General features: G+C 42.5%; 1 protein-coding gene across 1 annotated transcript in view; it reads right to left on the bottom strand.

Annotated features, from left to right (window-relative positions):
* ABCA13 (ATP binding cassette subfamily A member 13) overlaps window positions 1-21,535 on the bottom strand; it is a gene marked incomplete at both ends in the record, with an annotated part of 326,203 nt that overhangs the window by 163,602 nt on the left and 141,066 nt on the right. Inside the window, 4 exon segments of the mRNA XM_080701162.1 lie at window positions 9,299-9,517; window positions 12,549-12,729; window positions 13,898-14,035; window positions 21,157-21,288. Of these exon segments, the coding sequence (XP_080557288.1) occupies window positions 9,299-9,517; window positions 12,549-12,729; window positions 13,898-14,035; window positions 21,157-21,288 (670 nt within the window).

The following is a 21,535-nucleotide window of genomic DNA, read 5'->3' as shown; positions in this document are numbered from 1 at the left end:
TGTTGTGGTTACATCTGCGAGTGATGCCAAACCCCTCAGCAGTCTCTTTCGTGAACACCGCTCAGGATCCCGAGAGCCACTGAGTGGTCCCACGTGCTGTTCATTGTACATTCATCCAGGCTGAAAGGCCACCTGCTCTTCCACTGGCCCGTGATCCAAGAGCGGTTTTGACTTGTGCCTCCTTGTCTGTCCCCGTGGACTGCCACACTCCCTTCATCACACCGTTCCAGACAAGGTGTGAACAATGGTGCTCCTTGCAATGCAGGCAAGGAGGCCGTGGCTGGCTTCTGTTACCCTTATTCCACAGTAAGCATCAGTCTTTCACTCTGCACTTTTGCTTCTATTTTTTTTCGTGTAAACATGTTTTCCTGGCACATGAATTTTAACATACTAATAAATTTGAGAGTCAAATTTACTAATTTTTCCTTCTTATTTAATTTGTGAAACCAAAAGTGGTGGGCAATTGTGATGGGGTAGAGGAAGTAAGGATGAATCCATTTTATTTGTGTATGTCTTATACGTTCTTGCAAGATTGCACAAAGGCTCTGTAGGTGCTAGGTGAATGTGGTATGGATCTGGGGATGGAGGCAGCAGCAAATCACAGTTGATCTCATAAATATCGAGTGCAGAGAATCAACTAGACAGAAGGAGAGAAATATGAGAGAAGGAACATAAGACGCTGTGGGAAACTCACAAGAGATTGTGGGTTACGGGTCTCGGGGAAGTCCACCTTGAAATAGAATCTTTTAACCACAATACAGTACAATGTAATTATAAATTTTATGTGTGAAGAATACCATTGATTGATTTCATAAACTCCCATGGAAGAAATGCCAGTAATTAAAAAAAAAATAGCACCACATATGGTTAATAGCACAGAAGGAATGCCAGTAACTATATAAAATAAGCACTACATAAGATTAATCATAATTAATGTTTATTACACAAAAACCACATTCTAAGTACTGTTCTAAGTGCTTTTTATTTTATTTACTTATTTTTTTGTACTGGGTATTAAGCCCAGGGCACTCTACCTCCAAGCTACACCCCAGTCTTTCTTTTTTCTTTCCTTTTCTTTCTTTCTTTTTTTTTTTTTTTTTAAGGAAATAAGATCTTGCTGCATTGCTGAGACTGGCCTGAAACCTGAAGTCTTCCTGTCTCAGTCTCTCAAGTACTGAGATTATAGGTGGGTTCCATCACACCAGGCTACGTAAAGTGTTTTATATATAAATTAGTAGAATCCACACAACTTCCTAACAAGGTTCTTCCTGCTATTGGAAACACATGATAATTGGAAACCAAGACAGACACAGTACACATTTAAAAAGCTCTCTAAGCCAATGGTAGAGCTGGAGGCAAACACTGCTGCTATTGCCGTGGCAACAGGCTGGCACCCACTGGGTCACTGTGATGCCCCTGGACACCTTACCTGCTCACCTGAGCCTCACTCTTCCGTGGGTTGGGCTTTCCCAAGAACAAGACTTTCATCACACTATGCTTATCATGGAGTCTGATGATGTTGGCTTGTACTCATGACATATTAGTTAATGTAATATTATTAACATAAATGGAGTCAAAGAATTTGACTTGTTCTCTAGGGATGGATGTATTACTAGGACTCTACGCCAATGAGCTGATGTCTGGGGACAGTAAAACCATGTCTGGACCACTACTCTTGGGACAGGAAGAGGACTCTGTTTAAAGCCTAGTCATTTCTATCCTTCCGAGTTGTGGACATGGGCCAGGAACTTAGATCAGAGATAGCAGTTAGAAAAGAAAACATTTTACAAACATTGGCGAATATTTTTATTTGCTCATTTTTATTTAATGTTTAAGTCCAGGGCAATACAGGGATTAGTATTTGTCTAGTTATTAGTCTGTAATGTACCAAAAGGAAGTAAATAATTTCTGCAATTTTAAATTTCTGAATTCCTTCTCATAAGGTTAAAAACTCTAATTTTGAATATTGGTAGGCAACAGGAAAAGAAAGAAAAAACTTTCTCATATTGTGTCAGTTCTATACAGGAAAATTATTTACTGGAGAATGTGACTTAGATGCCTCTTTTCAATCATGGATTCATTTATTCAACAAATTTCTACTGAACCCCTGCAATACATGGCACCTGCCACCTGCCTGGCTAGAAAAAAATCAAATCAAATCAAATCAAATATTTTCTCTGGTTCAAGGAACTCAAAGTATAGAGGGGAAGTCAGACAAGAAGTTATGATAAGTGATAAGAAAGTTAATGGTAAAGACCCAGGTGTACCGAGGATCCCCTCTGACTACCGACATAGTAATTAAAAAAATTTGACTTCCGGGAAGATGGTGACCGAGAAAAGCGGGGCTTAAGAGTCCCCCTAACAACCAATCTCCATTACCACAAAAAGAGCGCCTTTCATAGCCAGAAAACACCATCACCAGAAAAACAAAAAAACCACCAGGCTCCAGAGAGAAAGCGGACTGAGAACAGAGCTCAGGGCCACAGAGGAGACACACGCGCCCGAGGACGCGGCAGCAGCGCCATACTGCCGGCGGCAGCGGCGAACTCAGTGGACGGCTACAGCAAGCAGAGGTGAGCCGATGCGGAACAGCCAGGCGGGATCTTTCGGCGCAGACAGCATTTAAAGCTCCCAGTGGCTGAGCTCAGCACACGCTGCAGGGATTCAGAGTGGAAACCAAAACCAGAGAAGAAAAAATACGCCAGCCTCATGGCCGAGGGCGTGGCAGAGGCGCCATATTGCCACCAGCGGCGGCAGCAGCAGTGAATTCACCGAGTCCAGTACAGCTACATCTACGTACTCAAGAACAGTGAGTCAAATTGCGGGCCACAGAGGAGAAATCCCAGTATTGTGCCTCCTGGGACTTGACCCAGTGAGGGAGTGGTGGTGGCAGAGATATCACACCATAGGAGAGCGTGCAACCTGGCACCCCCCATAGTTTAAAGCAGCCTCTATCGACTCCCTGGGTCGGAGACTCTGTGATACAACCCAGTAAAGGAGTAGTAGGGTCTGAGATAATACAGACTCGAGATCCAGAGCACCTTAAGTGAAGCCATAGTGACCCAAGGGAAGAACCCAGAGAAGGCACAAACCTCCAAAATCATGGGAAAGAGGAATAACACTGAAGTAATGAATGTGCACAACCCCACAACATCAGAACCTGATAAAACAGAAAATCAGAGATTTCTAGAAGATCAAATCAGGAAAATAACTGTAGAAATAATAGAGGTGCTTCGAAAAGAACTCAGAGAGAGCCAAAAAGAGATAAAGGATGCAATTAATGAAGTAAAGGCCTCAATTCAAAGCACAAACAACCGATTAGACCACATGGAGAACAGAATCTCGCTCTAAGAAGATGAGCAATCCAAAAATGAAGGCATAGTTTCTAATCTAGAAAAAGATATCCAACAGCAGGAATCTGACATTGAAGAAATATGGGCCCATCTTAAGAGAGCTAACCTAAGAATAATTGGAATAGAGGAGGGAAAAGAAAGTGATACCAAAGGGATCAACAATCTCTTCAAGGAAGTAATAGCAGAAAATTTTCCAAATATAGAGCAAGAGGTTGATACACAGATCCAGGAAACTTATAGAACTCCCTTTAGACAGGATCCGAGAAGAGGATCCCCACGCCATATAATTGTCAAAATGACCAATGTGGAAGCCAAGCAGAGAATCTTAAAGGCAACAAAAACAAAGGGCCAACTGACATTCAGAGGCAAACCAATTAGAATCACTCCAGACTTCCCAAACCAAGTCATGAGAGCCAGAAGGGCTTGGAGTAACATATTCCAAACTCTGAAAGAAAACAACTTCCAGCCAAAAATTTCCTATCCAGCAAAACTTTCTATCAAATTAGATGGAGAAATAAGAAGCTTCCATGACAAACAGAAACTGAAGGAATTTATGTCTTCAAAACCAGCGCTAGAGAAAATACTCAAAGAGATTAACTACAAAGAAGAAATAGGTAACACTCACCAGAACCAGAGAAACAAGAGTTTCCATCCAACAGACAACTAAGATTGGTTATCTGTGGAGATTCATTATTTATGTTAGTCTTTTACCTATCTCTAAATGGTATTGTTTGCCTTTATTGTTGTTAATTTTTAGGATTTCTAGTTGGAATATTAATATACCTTCAGATATAGCATTTGGAAATATTTTATCCAATTCTATTAGTAACTTTTAACTCTGTTTACATTGTCTTTGGATATACAATATTTTCTTTTATTTTTTAGGGAGTTTGTATATTCTTCTGTTGCCTGTGCCATTGAAATCATATCCAAGAAATCACTGCCAATTTCAATGTTGTGAGGTTTTATGACCCAGATTTTCTCCTAAAAGTTTATAGTCTTAAGATTTATATTTAGGTCTTTTATCTAGTTTGAGTTAATACTTGTATGTGGGATTAGGTAAGGGTCCAATTTTATTCTTTTCCATGTAATTATTATTTTTCAACAATACTTAGTTAAAAGATTATTATTCCCACCACCAAATGTTCGTGGAAACCTTGTCAAAAATAACTTGACAATATAGGGAAGAAGTTAGCTCTAGGCTTGTATTTAACTCCAATGGTCTATATGTCTGCCTTTAGAACAGTACTACACTGTTTCAATTATTGTAGCTTTATATGGTTTGAAATCAGAAAATATACATCTTCTAGCTTTGTTTTTGCTTCGAGATTGTTTTGGGTATCTAGAGTCCATATTCCATATCAGGATAGATTTTTTTCTGAAAAATAAATATATGATAGTTTCACCTAAAAAAAAGAAAAAAATATTCTCTGGTAAGAAAGAAAGCAAAAAGAAATATTGAAATGTTATCTTTAAGTCATCAAAAGCTTGGTATCAGACAAATGAAACTGTTATGTGAGATTATCATTTTTAATTTTGGATAAATTGCTATAATACTAGATGTCAACCACTAAGCCAAGCATGGGAGGGAGGGATGGGGAGAGAATGGGGTGGGGATCGGGTGGGGGCTGACTGGGCGATGTGTGCATGTATGTCTACAAAAGTTTGTATCCCACTATGATGTATGAATACAGTGCACCAATAAAATAAAATTAAAAAAAAAATTTGATGGTGGCTGTGGTGAGGTGAGGATATTATAAGAGTGTGTTCCAGAAAAAGCAGTGAAGCATTTGCTGGGATTTGGAGGAAATGGCTTCTTCTTCGGGGCATACAAAGATTCTGTTTTTGAAATGTAGGGAGAACCACACAATGACCTGGGTAAGACAGGGAAGCTGGGCTTGAGGCACACACACCCAGCAGGAATCCTCTGGCATGACCCTGGCATCTCTTTCACTGGGTTGGATGTAGGGAGGTGTGACTCACTGCATCTCCCTCTGACCTTCAGAATGTTGCTCTGAACCCCCCCTTGCAGGTCATCAGGACACATCATCCCTGCCCTCGCCACCCCTGCCATTGCTGGCCCTTTCTCTAGTCCTAGTCTTATCTCTGTCTGTGAGGACTTTAATCTATTGTAGAGCATCCTCCCTTCACTTTTTCCAACCCCCATTACACCCTAGACCTGGTTGTTCAGCAACCACAGCTCCTCCAGTCTCAGTACTGCGCCTCCTGCTCTGCCCACATCTGTTCTTTCAGCTTCTCTCAGCACTCAGCTATCACTGAACTCCATGAAAATAATTTTTTATTGTTCCTCATTCCCTTGAGTCCCTTCCTCTCTTCACCTCCAAGTTTTAAGCTCATAAGCATTACTATAGAAATTACTTTGCATGCACTCCTAACCGGGAACAATGTGAAGGTTAAACAAAGACTCCCACACCCTCCATCTTGCTAACTCTACCTCTCCTGAACCTACTCTCCTCTCAGAAGAGACCACCCCTAGCTTCTAGGTCCCACCATGGTCCTGTGTAGGCAGTATTCCAGCAAGCTTTTCCCAGCACAGCACAGTCATCCATTCTCTGTGAGACCACTCTCGGTGGTGTGTAGGTATATTGCTATGATTTCTGACTTTGAAGCATCCTTCTCTTGACCTAACTTTTCCATCTTAACACCATCCCATTTCTATACTCCCCTATACAGAAAACCCCCAGGAAAATGTGCCATTGCCAATTTTTCTCTTTTCCTTTTCCCTCTAACCTAATCTAAGAATACTAGTGTCTTCAGCACATTACTAAAATTGTTCTTCTAGAGATCACCAATACCTCTGTGTGCTAAATCTAAATGTCAGTTCTTGGGCTTCATTGTACTTTACTCTTACCCACCGCACTGGGAGCCTCCTCACTCCCTGTCTTCCTCTTCCCTCTGGGTCTCTCTGGTCCCCTTCTTAGTTCTCCTCATTTCTCCATTCTTAATCTTGGCATGTCTAGGGCTCCATCCATGGACTCCTCTCCATTCCACCTGCACATACACCCTCATTGATCTCAGTACTGCCAAACCAATCAGCCTCCAACTGGAGTTCCATAGCGTATGCCAGAAGTCTAAGTGGTAACATTAACTACATAATAACATCTCATTGACTCGAAGACCCCCTTCCTCTCCTCACTACTCTTAGCTTCTCTAGGCCAAAGAAGTAATGATCTGTCTCTTGACAAATGTTCACTCTCAAGACGCTATGAGGGATGCCACTCCCTTGAATTTACGTTTTAATGAAACTGTGCATTAGGAAAATGTGCTCCAGGACACTAAATGAAGCCTGTTGGCTCTAAATCAGATGTTTTCAGTTTTCCCTCCTGCTAATTGAGAGCGACTGTCCTAAAACATGATCTCATTCTGACTGCTTTTGCACAAATTGGCTTTGTTGCTAGGTAACCTGCTGTGAATTGATAACCATTAGGGTTGCCTGGCACCCAATCAAAAGATGAGGCCTCCACAGCATTGTTAGGTATTTGATTTAAGTCCCCAATCACAGGCACAACAGAGTTTACTGGGGGCTCAGAGTAGACACTATTTTTTAAATTAAAATAAGTGGCAGATGACTTTTTAACAAAAGAAATTTGGTTGTGCATAGCCAGGTTGCTTTTTGTACTATTTACTCACCATAGTGCCTGGCCATTTCTAAGAACCTGCTCACATCTGAGATAGGCTTAGTAGTCCACAGTGAACGATTCCCCTAGACATCCAAGAATCCACTGTCATTCCCATTATTATTATCATCAGTGAGTGTTAAACACACCATGAGAAAACAAACAGCCCACTCCGCAGCAAAGAAGGCCCTCTTAGCATGCTAACAAGGTGAACTTTGAGGGAGGAGGGAGTGAAGAAAAAACTACTAAAGGAAATGTAGTAGTGCCAGGTAGCACATGTCACAATGGCCCCGTTCCTTGAGAACTTTGTCCACAAGTTTGGATTTAATTTTCATTCGACTCTCACAGTGTGAGCACCCACCCAAGGAGAGATTGACTCATCCTGCATATGGACTGTACCATGGCTTGTGTCTAGACACAGTCACCTCACTCAACTCCAGATCATCCGAATAAAACCTGACCCTTTTCCAGCATGAGAGCTTGTGACCCGCACAGCCAAGCACTTCTAGAGAACGAGGATGCCGCTTCCAAGGCTGCTCCCGCCAAAGACACCACCAGGGGAGCTGCGTGCGCCTGCTCCTCGATGCTCTGGATTCACGTCCTGGCCCCTGGTCGATATGTGTCTCCACTATATTCTTCCATATTCTTGATTTGTGGCATTATTCTATTTCTAACAAAAGAACTTCCATAATACTTCTAAACTCTGCCCTTTAGAACCCCACATGTGGACCAGATCCATCTCTATTTGAAGATGACCTTATTTTACTCAGGTTAGACACCTTCAGAGACTGATGCTCCAGAGCGGGTTCTAAAATGAGCAGTCAAGCCAGGGAACCCAGCTGCCCAGCCTGCCATGGTCGAGAGGGCATTTGTAAGCCACTGTCACCTGCACTCATCAGACCCAGGGAGAACAACTGGTGATGTCTCCGCATCTCAGACCCTTGGACCCTGCTGAGGGACATCCATATTCCAGTCCAAGCAGCAATACTTAAAAGATACAGAGGAGTCCCCTCCCTCCTTTCAGCAAGAGTCATCTTCCAAAGGCCTCCATGCTCACCTGCTACAACCTGACAACCATCTCCGTGTGTAGAGTACACATGGCATCGGAGAACCCTCTGGCAAATCCTCACATCCCATATGAGCCACACAGCCCTACCTCCCTGAGCTTCAGCTGCCTTGTGATGGACACAACACTGGACCCAGCCCTCCCTGTCTCCCAAGGTAGGGGAAGAGACACTGAAGCAGATCACACACATGGTCACCTTCCACGCCCCCTTCCATAAATACACCTAGGATTCCACTGATCTCTTCCTCAAATCCCTCTGCCCATGTCTACAAAGCTGATCTCCATCAACCCTTCCTGCTGTCTCTGGACTATTTCCAGAGCTGCCAATGTACCCTTATTTCAGCCCAGGTCCCACAGTCCTCTGGTACAGTCTGTGGTAGCCTTTGACAGTGCAATCTATATTCTTATGCCTGTTATCCCAGATATATCTTAAGTCCTCCTTCCCCCCAGTGCTGGAAGTGATGCAGAAGAAAACAACGAGGAGTGTGGACGCTGTGGTCCAGTCTCCCATGTGTGGACGCTGTGGTCCAGTCTCCCTCATGGTCAAGGCCTCTGCTATGGTGTACTCAGACTACATTTCACATCTCAGGGAAGGAGATCTCACAGTACCCTGCCCATCAACACCTCCTTACACCGGTACTCTCTAACTCCTTCCCATGAATATGAAGCTCATTACAACCAGTTTTCTTGCCTACCTTTGCATTATTTCAATTTAGAGCACCTATAGAAACCGTTAGTTCCAGATGCATAAAACTTACACCAGCAACTTAGCCATACTTTATCAACTTTGCTTAGCGCTTCCCCACTTCAAACCAAACAAATGCAATGTCCTCCCCAAATTGCCTTCTATGATATTCCCAGCACTGCTGGATAAGATGTGACCCTATGGTTGAGGAACCACTTGCTCAGTGTTTTCTTCTCATAAAGACAAAGATGATTTTTTGGGGGGTGGTGGTACTGGGGGTGGAACCCAGAGGCTTTCTACCTCCAGGATATATTCCCAGACCCATATACATATTTGGAAATAGGGTCTCACTAAGTTGCTGAGAGCCTCACTAAGTAGCTGAGGCTGGCTTCGAACCTGCACGATCCTCCTGTCTCAGCCTCCTAAGCGTGGGTATTACAAGCGTGCGCCACCACGCCCGGCTTTTCAAAGATGATTTTTAACATATCTCTTTTTACACCTTCACTTACGCGACAAGACAAAATCAGGAGAAACAAAGAGGCAACTGTTTACTAACTTGTTGACTTGCTGCTGCAGCTCCTTCTTGGTCCACCACGGGGCTTTGATAGATGCAAAGAGCAGGAGATGTTCCCGGACGGTGAGGTTAGCCAACAGGACATCGTGCTGTGGACACACCCCCAGCTCCGCTCTGACCCTGGACAGGTCTGTCTGCAGGTTCTTGCCGTTGACCATGATGGTTCCAGAGGTGGGAGGGTAGAGCCCTGTCAACATGGATCTGCCAGAGAAAATAAATCAGCATACAAAACACATCCTGCTGAGACGGAACATGAGGGACCCGCTGACACTGGGTGACAAGGGCAGACCATGAAAAATATACCCCTTCTGGCAGTTTCTACACCATCAGAGAAAAATCGTCAAGAGCTTAAGGGGACACTGGCCGGTTATTCTTGGAAAAGTGGGCATAAGAGAAAGTCATAATCCCACGTGATAAACTGTGATCACAGAATTCTACAGTTGTATCAAGATTTGTAGATAAAAAGTCAACTTTGTTGGTACAGAGGAGGAAATGGACTAAAGAAATAACATATTTTCCTAAGTCCTCAAAATTAGATGACAGAGGACAGAAATTTCAGCCCAAGCTTCCAATCAGTGTCCAGTCTTCCTTCTGCCCCCAGCCCCAGCTGCCCATCTCTACCAAACCACAAGAACTCAAGGGACTGTCACCCAGGACTCTTACAACTTCACCAGAAGCCTGAGCATTAGCTAGTAATGCTTCTTTGTTTCAAAAAGTTCATTATTTGTCTTTCAAATTGTTTTCTTATTTACAAAAAGTTAAACACAAACCTAGCATAGGACCTATCAAATCCACTCCTAAATACTTATTTAGGAGAAATTAAAACATATGACACTATGCCAAAGATATGTTCATGATTATCCACAGCAGCTATGGTCATAATCGCTAAAAACCGGGTCTAGCCTCAAGACCTACCAACAGGACAGTGTGACCAGGCTGAAGAGCATCTATATAGTGTAAAATGACTCAGCAACCACACATACCAGGCTGGTGGTAGAGCAGAGCCATTATGAATGGGATTAGCAAAAGAAACCAGGCACACTTCAATGTCCATGAGATTCTAGATGAGCAAACCATTGTATGGTGACCAAAAGCAGATCCATGCTCCCTTGGAGGCCAGGGCTAAAGAAGGGCACAGAAAACCTTGCAGCAGGATCAAAAGTTTCTTATCTTCATATGGTACTGATTTCAGCATTAACCAAACATGTCAAAATCCATCACACTGCACACTTAAAAGTACTGTTCACTACACCTGATTACACCTCAATAAACTTGATTGGCAACTCTTTGTCACAGTACTTTCAAACCTACTTTAGGAGTGTTATAGGACTGTTTACACAGTTGATTTTCAGTATCCTTAGGGGTTGGTTATTAACCACCCCCCCCAGTGGATACAAAAATTCTAAAATCCTTAAATTCTGTATATTAAAATGGCATAGGATTTTCATAACCTTACTCCTCCCATACCATATCCTTTAAATTGCCTCTAGATGGCTTATAATACCTAACACAATGCAAATGGTCTGTAAATAGTCATCATACTATGGTGCTTAGGGGATAATGACAAGGAATAAAAGTCTGAACATGTTCAGTACAGATACAGTGTTTTCTCAATTATTTTTCATCCATGGTGGGTTGAATTTGTGGATGTGCAGCACATGGACATGAAGATCCAGCTGTATGTGTTCTGTCTCATAGATTTTTGTTTTAAATGGTGAAGACACAGTTCATTGATGTGCCTCTTAGATTCTTATCTAAGCCTGTACCAGATCTTAGTATGAAGCAGTTAGGACAACTCAAAGTGCACTTCAAATGTAGGCCAAGAATAACACAGTCAGAAAACCTTAACACATCAAGAAACTCCAAACTTAATTTTCATCATTATGCTAAACAAGCATTCCAAGTTTTCACTGTAAGATGTTATTAGTAAAACAGGGATATAGACTACTAGTCTCTTGAGTAATTATAAGTTGTCCCTTTTCAATTAGCAAACACAAATACACACACACACACACACACACACACACACACACACACACACACCACAGCCACTGAGAGCTTTCTCACTTCTGTAATATCAGCATCCAAGAAACAAAGAAAAATATTCCATACATTGTTTTTCAAATTGTTTTCAATGGGGGATTTCTGAAACCTTATGTATCCTGTTTTTCTATCTTTCTTGGTAAATAAGGGTGAAGCAAAGTCCTTTTTATTTTTTCAATAATCATATGTTAGTTCTATATATTGAATGACAAAGAGAACAAAGAGATAGTGATTTGTTGAGAAGAGATATTCATGACTTGGGCGGGTTACCCCTAAATATCTGCCAGTTGTAGGACCAGCTCACAGCCACTTAGTGTCTCTTTGTGGACACAGAACTGTATTCTTTAGACAAATTTTGAGCCTTTGGATCCTATACCAAAAGTCAAGCTTTAACAAGAAAACAAACAAAAAAACAGAACATGAAAAAAAAGAGAAGCAACAGATGAGCAATTAAGGTGACCTGAGTGGGGTGGGAGGAGAGAAGAGGGAAATTTCCTAATGTACATTCACAACATATCACAGTCACCACCATATCAATTACTAAAACAAACATAAGAAGAAGGGAGGGGGAGGGAATGGGGTGGGGATTCAGGAAGGGCTAAATGAGTGATGTGTGCATGTGTGCCTCTACCATCTCGTGCCCCATTAAGATGTGTGACTGCAAGGCACCTATAAAAAATATTTTAAAATAAATAAATAAATAAATAAATAAATAAATAAATAAATAAATAAATATGTATATAGCTCTTTTCTCACAAAGAAAAATAGGTGTTCCAAAAAATTGCAAATCTCTTTCTGCTGCTCCTCTTCCTATTGATACACAAGAAAAATGACACTGGGACAAAAATTAAAGTTCCAATGGACTTTCAAGGACTAAAGTAAAATGTGGAAAATGATTTATAAGAAACATAAGTAAAACTAAAAATTAAAAAACCATCCATTGATCCCATCCCTTCCTAGATGCTACGCCTAAGATGTAATAGTGGGACTGAAGACCCAGGGTGGCTCTGGAGAGGAGGCTTCCTCTTACTCCTGTGACACTAAACTCTGTTCTGAGACTCAAAGAGAGAGAGAGAGAGAGAGAGAGAGAGACAGACAGACAGACAGACAGACAGACAGACAGACATCAAGATTGTGTCTCTGGTAAACTGGTATTCTGAGAACCAAACTGAGGTAAGACGGGACGCACATGATGGTGGTTTTCCCTGCACCATTGGTCCCAAGCAGAGCGGTGATCTGGCCCCTGTGGAAGGAGAGGGTGAGGTCTTGGACAGCTGCCTTGAATCCCTGGTGCTCCTTGGTTACAGATACCAGCGCAGCTCCAGGGGGGCCTCCTTCAGGTTCTCTGTCTCTGTTCTGCTGCAGTGACCCTGTAGAGAAGATGCAAATCCCTGAGAGGATTTCAAAAGCTCCAAGAAAGAGTTTGCACTGATACATGGATTTCTCTGGAATTGCATCCTAACTCTGTGAAACAGGCAGAGCAGTTCAAAAATCTGTGTCTAGCCAGGCATGATGGGGCATGCCTGTAATTCCAGTACTTGGGAAGCAGAGACAAGTGGATCACAGGTTCATGACTAACCTTGGCAACTTAGTGAGACCTTGTTTTAAAATAAAAAGGGCTGGAGGTATATATCAGAGGTAGTATGCCCCTAGAATCTCCAGTACCACCAAAACAAAAACAACAAAAATAATCATGACCAAACCAAGAAGGACATTATATAATGGCAGAAAATAAGTAAAAACATGGATGACAAAGTTTTGAACCCTTATGCTAAGAGAATCAATACGTAAAAAATAAAATAGAGATAAAGACACACATATGCATTTATGTAGATGCAGAGAAACTTACCAGGCAAATTAGTCACATATCAAAACACATTTATAACAAATACCCTCCGAGAGGAGGGCTAATAGGTGATGGTGGATGTTTTTCTCATTTTCTCAAAGATTCGTATTTTATTTGTTTAACTATAAAAAAGGAACTCACTTTCCAATACTGATGTAGTATCTATGACCACCATAAAAGGAGTTTTCTAATCCACGGTGGTACAGCTATACATACAGTAGGGTCCTTTTGAGTGGTCCTTTTGCATAAGTTCAGGAATAGACAGTGGGTGGAATACAAACGGATGAGAAGAGCCTTGTCCCTGTCTCCCAAGGATGTTTTAATGCCTTAGCATATTCCCCATGAGTAATCAGAACTGGTCCTCTCTCACAGAAGCCCTGGGCAAGCCAGCATGTATAAAAACACTTTGAAAAATCCTAAAGTTGTCACACCTGGTAGCTGCCTGCCTTTGATCTTATTTTTGTTAACACATATTCATTTGGGGGATGATGCTTTTATTTTATTAAATAGTTAGAGATACCTAAATGCATACACTACACAGGGGAAAGTGCTTTCAGCAACAGGTAACACAAATCTTCTGAGGATCATGGACTTAGACAAAGTATTATCAAGTGATGATGTCTTGTGATTTTGCTCTCAGAGCTGATTCTCAGCTCCCGAAGGGAGCCCGAAGGTGGGTCTCTGGTCCAAACCTTTATTGCCGAAGTTCTCGTTGAAGAAAAAGAGAGTAGAATCCAAAGGCTGCTTCTGCTTTTCCAGGAACCCACAGATGCTCTTCCAGTATGACCCAGTAAAGGGGAAGTACCACGGTTTCCTTAAGCCAAAAGTTCCTAAAACACAAGATGCTGTTAAAATCACAATAGTCATTTTCCATGTAGATGAGGGTCCCAAAATGGATTATCTTAACTAATTAATATAAAATGTTATTTCATGCTAATACTTTCAATATGCGTCCCATATCCAAACCAGCGATGTCCCATAAACACCACATTAGCTTTGAAGGAGCCCTAACCACCCCCCCCCTTGGCCCAAGCAAGGCCATCCGTAAGGAACCCCTCACATCCAGCTCCCCCAAGAGTCTTTGGAAACTGTTCAACAGATCTTTTTGAATAATGGCTATTTCCTCAGTCTCACTCCTCCATATTGGAATTTTATTTTTTTATTGCTTATCTTTTGCCTATCTTTGATGTTTGCCTGGATTTCTAGATAAGAGGGGTAGCACAAAGTCAGTGCAAGAGAGAATAAATCAATTAAAGCTCCAACAAAGAAGAATAATTCATAAAGTGAACATTTCCATATGAAACGTATCAACATTCTTCAAGTGTGTTCTCCAAATTCATTTCAGCCCATTTAGCAGTCACTTTTCCCTCATTACATGTCGAAAGAAAAGAGGATTTAATTATTAACACTTCCCAATTTTCTTTAATGCTTCCATTCTAGCTTAAATGTGATGAGTGCTACTTACCTACAGGCCTAAATTCTACAAGTGATTAGATTGAAAAAGGCCTAAGTAAAGACAATTTTAGCACTGTGACCATCCAGTAAAAGACAGAGAAGCGACTACTCATACATCCTAAATAGAATATTCAAAAGATGTTTCTCTACTCAAATAAAATGGGCACAGAGCTGTTACTGGGTCTAGTATTGTTTATGGTTGGCCATGGTTGACTTGTGTCCTCCCACAAACAAACCCATATACTGACACCCTAGCCCCCCGGTATTTCAGAATGAGACTGCATTTGGAGAGATGGTCGTTAATGAGGTAGCTCACCCAAAAGGAGGTCAAAGGACAAATCCTAATCCGTAGGACACAGGAGCACACAGAAGGAAGACTATGTAAGAACACAGGGAAAAGATGGTCATCTGTAAGCCAGGGAGAGAGGAACCAAGGCCCCCAGGCTGTGGCGTTTTGCATTGGCAAGCTAAAAATAAGTTGCAGGCAGGGTGTTCTCAAAGATGTTTGCAAACTAAGTACCATCCCTTTGTAGGAAGAGGATGGGTCCCTTCCAATTGGTGTGACCAATGAGGTCACACCCCAGCGGCATTCTACTGGATCAGTCCACGCACTGTGTAAGGTCTTCATTCACACCCTCCTACAACCACAGACATGCCAGTACTTTTATCAACTCAACCTTCATGACAGAAAGCAAGGATTTGGCTGATGCACCAGAAGCCACACACTGGCTAGTCTCCTCTCGCACTTACCTGCCTACCTGAACACACAGGTATCCAGGAGACGACAGACTGTCCTTTCTAACAAGCTGCCCCGCCACACATTAGCTCCGGCACCCATCTCCTTAACTGCATATTCTAGAATAAGCCCTTGTTCACATACATTGGGAACAGTACATTTGTGGAAAGAGAAGGGAGTAATAATCAAATAGACTGGGGACATCATTCTGCAATTGCTGGCTGCTGCCTAGCGCTCTCCAGCCCACTCAGGCACTTGGCTTTCCTGCGGAGGGCAGGCACGGTGAGATGGTGGGAGCAGAGTCACCGCCACAGCATCACGCTGGTCACAGGAATAGGATGCTTTAGGAGCCCTTAGAGCTTTTGAATTAGTGGTTAAAATCCTAAAAGACAGCATAAAAACAGGTGGGGATGGGGACAGGCATCTGAGTGCAAACACTGCACCATCAGCTACCACGGGAAAAGGCAGAGATTACTTAATTTTCTAAATTAGGAGGAAGGTGCAGGAAACTATTATTTTCATTGAATGGGAGGTTGAACATACATTATGAGTATTTTCAAAGATGTGGATAAACGCTACTAATGACACTATTTTTAGAAACAAAGGAAAATATGTGTATGTATACACACACACACACATACACACACAGTATGAATCCAGTTTTGTACAGAAAAAATATCTGAGAAAGAATGGGAAATATATTATTAGTTCTGGTTAGTGAGATTGGAGAAAATTGGATTTTTTTCTCTGCTTCTTTATAAATATAAGTATTTTTCAAACATTCTATAAAAACATACATCCATCTAACATAATACGGCACAAGTTTTCAGACTCTACAGGTAAAGAAAAGAGTTCCTAAGTATAAATTCTGGAGGTAAAAGCAGGATCGATTTCCCTGTTCCTCAGGAAGAAACTGAAGATGAATACATTCCCTCGCTGATGTACCACCAGGAACTCCTAAATCAGAACCTCAGTTCTGCTCTACTTCTATTTAAATGGAAGTTATGCAAAGATAAATACAATTTCCTGAAATGTCTCTCAAACTCTGGCTCATCACTCAGAGATGACTACCATATGTGTGTGTGCACACACACACACACACACGTACATACAAATGCACACACGCACACATGTACATACATGGCACAACTGCAACACTTTCCAAGGTCCCTAGACTCCTGTTATGGAACAAAAAAATTGCATGTTATTAACTGTTTCGTTTCATCACTTGAATCTTTGCAAAATCACACCACCTATTTCAGTCCACTTTTATGTCGCTACGTCCCCAGTACCTGACCCAAGCAACATAGAAAGGAAAACAGCCAGCCATCTCCAAGACAGACATCATGGCAGTCAGGAATGGCGGAAGAAAGCCAAGCTCAACTCAATGGCAGCAGGAAGCAGAGACAGGAAGCGACCAGAGACAGACAGAGCCTCCAAGGCCACACCCCCAGTGGCCTGTCCCTCATACATTCCCCATCTGCCTAAATTCCTTCCGAGTAAGTCCATGGAAACCATCAGTCCTTCAGTGCCCTGACCCGCTGATGAGATTGAAGCCCTGGTTGCACTCTTTCGTGTCTGAATATTGTTCATTGTGACAGACTGTTGGGAGCCATTAAGGCCTTCCCCTAGATTGGTGTCTCTGACTCAGCTGACTGTCCTTCACCCAGAGTCAACAAGGTTTGGGGTTATGGAAAGTTCAAAATGGTCTGAGAGAGGATCAGGCGGTGATGACACGAGGGTACTGATAGGCCTATCTGTAATGATGTGTTTTGTATTGTTCTTTATTGTATTCTGGTGGTGGTAGCACAAGAATGTTGATTGACCTGTAGCTATGTATAAATACCTCTGGAAAAACAAACCCATTGTCGGCGTCGGTGCAATAAAGATGAGATTGACCCAGAAGTTGCATTGGCCAGGAGTGTCGGCGCAATAGAGAATACTGACCCAGGCATAGTTGTCGACCCGTAGGAAATACTGATCCAGGAACAGGGGTCGGCCAGTAGAGATAGTAGGCTGGCGACTCCCCCACGTTAGAATTAAAAATTCTTCATTCTCACGCCTCACTTCAGAACCCGTACTTTTGCCAGCTGGATCTGGCAACATACTTTCAACACAGGAGCCTTTTGGAGGGGGGACGTTCCAAGCCCAAACTGTCACACTGCCCGCTCCCACAGCTCAACTCGTGGTGAGAGGTGCTTTGCTAGGAATAGATATGAAGCACTTTGTGGAGGCAGGAGCAAAGGAGATGCTGATTTCCTGAGGGCCACAGTTCCAGCTATCAGCCCAAGGATTAACAGGGTAGATGAGGCCTCAGCTCCACAAGATCCTGAGCAGGTCACCTTGATCCAAAGCATGCGATGCCTTTTCTTTCTGCTCCCCAGCTTACACCTTCCTGTTCCCAAGAGATACCACTCATCACACGGAATCAAGTCACTACCCTCTGAGGGGATGAGGGCGAACAGATAAACGGGCACTGATCTGACCTTCTTATGACCTTTGACCAATCAGAACCATTGAGAAGAACCCAAGGTGACAGAGTCCTGGAGTGGCAGAAAGCAAGCAAGCTCTTGGAGCAGAGGAAAAGGTCCCAGAAAGAAGGGGCAGAGTTAGCAACTCTAGGGAAGAGTTGCTAAATAAAGCAAATATAAATTGGACAAGATGCCTGATTACAATTAAATGTCAAAGACCAAATAACGTTTGACTACAACTATATGTCCTGAGTTATCTATAGTCTACATGGAACTTGATTTCAATTGAGCATCCTTGTCTGATCCGGTCACTTCATGTGATGGTGCCAAGCACACTGGGGGCCACCCCTCCCCAACTGCTTTCACTGGGAAAAAAGGGGGCATGGACAAACGCCAGGGCAGGCGAAGGTGGACTGGGACACCCTGAGAACATAAGCCTTCTTTCTGGAGGGATTTTGGAGGAAGCAGAGTGGAGAATAAAACAAGAAGGGTCTGGATTTATGTAGTGTTTTTATTTATTTATTTATTTATTGCAGTACTGGGGATGGAACCCAGGGGCATTCTACTTCCAAGCTAAACCCCCAGCCCTATTTTTTATTCTTTATTTTGAAGCAGGGTCTCACTGAGTTGCAAAGGGCCTCACTAAGTAGCTGCGGGCTGGCTGCAAACCGCAATCCTCCTATCTCAGCCTCACCAATGCTGGGATTACAAGCGTACACCGCCACGCCTGTCCAGGCTGTTTTTAAGAACTATAATTTTCAGTCCATATGAAAGGCAGATGGTGAAGGTGAAGGGTAATTGTTTGGGGCCAAAGAAGCCAGTGAAGGAGTTACAAAGACAATCCGTGGCCCGGGACAGGTGCAGCACATTCTGAACAAGGGAGACAGCTTCAAGGGCAGAAAGGAGGGGCAAAACGGGAGCCTTTTCAGAGTAAAAAAAATAATAAGTTAGAGATAAATTGAATATTAAAGGTTGATTTGCTCTAATTAAGCCATCTCAGTCCTAATCGGCTCAACTTTTAAAATCCTCTTAATGAATCTATTAATCTCACTGAAGTGAGGAGCGGCCAAACCCATAGGAGAATGGAGGCTCCTCAGTTCTTGTTTGCATTTAGCTTTTGCTTATAAATTCAGATTTGTTTTATGTGCACACACTGGAAGCTGCTCACATTACCAAATATAATTGGATACAATAATATGAGAAAGGCCCTCTGCTGGCGCTGAGCACCCCCCTCCTCCTGGGGAACTGCCTCCTGGCTCGTTGAACCCAAAAAACTAATAAGCATCAACCCCCCCAAAAAAATGACAGTGATAAAGGAAAAAGTCAAGGAGATTGGACAGATCTAGTAGAATTGAATTGAGTTGGAAGCCCATAAAGAAGAGTTGATGAAACAAAAACTCTCGGAGAGGACCAGATGTTTGCCAGGAAGCTCTGGGACTGAGTGTGAAGACCTACTAGTGACATTGCATGTGTGTGTGTGTGTGTGTGTTTGTGTGTGTGTGTGTGTGTGTGTGTGTGTGTGTGCGTGAACGCGCACATGTGTGTGATTCTCATCCATCCATCTCACTCTGTTACCCACTGGAAACTTTTCAAACAGCGATGCTCAACTTGGTGGCACTTTCTCAGGGATGTCTTAGAAGCGCGGGAAGGCATATGTTGGATTGGTGCCCCAAATGGGTGTTTTGCTCTCATTATGGGCTGGAGAGGTTGACACACCAGGAAAAGACAGCTGACAATGGAAAGACATTTTGTTTCTCAGTTCCCAGTAGCAGGAAGCATAACAGGCCACACAGAGCCACCTGGGAGAACACCGGTGTAGGTCAGGAGACTGGGGACAAAGGCGATTTGAACAGGAGCCAGTGCTGTGGCTTCCAAGGGAAGGAACAGGTGAGTAGGGGTAATAGGTTTAGAATGCACTGGTCTGTATAATTTCATCAGACTGTGAGGCATAAGGGCTGCCTCCTGTTGAATGGTACCTGGCCTTGGGCTAGGGACCATGGCCCAGAGTGTGAAAGTCCTCTGCAGGAGGTAGAAAGGCTGGAGGCTTTAGATTGCCTGGTTCAAACATGAAGGTCATGCTTATAGGCCAGACCCTTACTCCATCTGGGAACTATCTAGCCCTAGGAGGACCGGTGACCCCAGAGTCATTAAGACCCCAGGATGTCTGTCAGAACATAGAAAATTAAAAGGGTGGGCAAGTGGTTCAGTAGCATTTGGTTGAGGACTTGCTGTTGTACTACAAGCTACTTTTTATTTCTCTTCCATGTGGCAACTAAGATATTACATTAGTTTTCTGAATTATGCATGCAGCTTAGAACGTATTGAATTTAATTTCAAGCGAGTATTGTAAGATATTTGTCTTGAAAAAAAGGGTGCCAGATCTGAGAACACCTGAAAATTGCAAGCGAAATGGGCAGATCTGAAAGTCCCTTCCACATCTTCTAGCAATTTTGATTTTTGTTATTATTAGCAAACTCTGTCAAAGTTAAAAGTAAATATTTCATGAGATTTAAGTATTTTCAAATTGCCAATTTCAATGTTCTTTTAAATTGTGAAACAGAGGAATCATCAACTTCATGATGGAGAAAAAATATTCATTATTGTATTTGATCTTCTCTATATTAATTTTTTTTTGTGTGTGTGTGTGTGGTACTAGGGGTGGAACCCAGAGGCTTTCTACCTCTGGGCTAAACTCCCAGACCTATTTTATACTTTTATTTGGAGACAGGGTCTCACTAAATTGCTGAGAGCCTCGCTAAGTAACTGAGGCTGGCTATGAATCTGTGCAGTCCTCCTGTTTCAGCCTCCCAAGCACGGGGATGACAAGTGTGTACCTCCAAGCCCAGCCTATCATTTTTTTTTAATTTGCATCATAAGAATTTTGTTGCTTTGATGATATATTCTCAGTTAGACTCTGATCTTCCTTCCTACCCAGCCAAAAATTGGTAATATAATCACAGAGAGAAACTCTAAGAACCCATCACTCTCAAGATCCACCTTAACCAGAGCTTTCTTGTGTGGCTGACAGAGTAAGCCCTCCTCTTGGAAGAGGATTGCTGAACTTAGTCAGCTTTCATCCTGCATTTATCCCGGCTGATCCTCCCTCCAAGTTTTCACTTGGAATACACAAGCACCTTAAAAATTCACTGCTTCTTTTAAAATATATCCTAATATTCCCCCCTGCAGGTATCTTCTATGCAGAATAAACAATTATCCCAGTATCTATATATGTAGGTTTAACCTATTTTTTAAGTTGACTTTGTTATCTTATAAAGTATAGAATTCTTACCAGGAACCAAATTGCTGAAATACCATCCGCATAAAAAATACAGGTTGGAGTCAAAGAGAATCATCCAGCAAACCCAGCCAAAGGTCATGCTGCCTGGCTCCGGAGCCTGGTACATATTATCCCACTGGATCCCTGGGAGAAAAGAAAAGGTCAGAGTTAGAATCTGCATCCTCTTCCACTGTTGATTTTGGTAAGATGAGTTTACAAGTTCTAGAAACTTAAGTGAAGGTGAATGAAACTAAAACAAAATGAAAGTCAAGCCATTGGCTGAAACTCTGGGAAGAGAATGTCAGCCTGCACAATCTTATACCTGTTTCTGTCAAATCAGATGCAGTGACCATTAGCACCATTTTTATTTCCACCATTCAAAAGAGTTTTG

The sequence above is a fragment of the Muscardinus avellanarius genome (genome assembly GCF_963383645.1).
Source record: "Muscardinus avellanarius genome assembly, chromosome: 9".
Taxonomy (NCBI): Eukaryota; Metazoa; Chordata; class Mammalia; order Rodentia; family Gliridae; genus Muscardinus; species Muscardinus avellanarius.
This window is presented reverse-complemented; position numbering and strand designations above follow the sequence as displayed.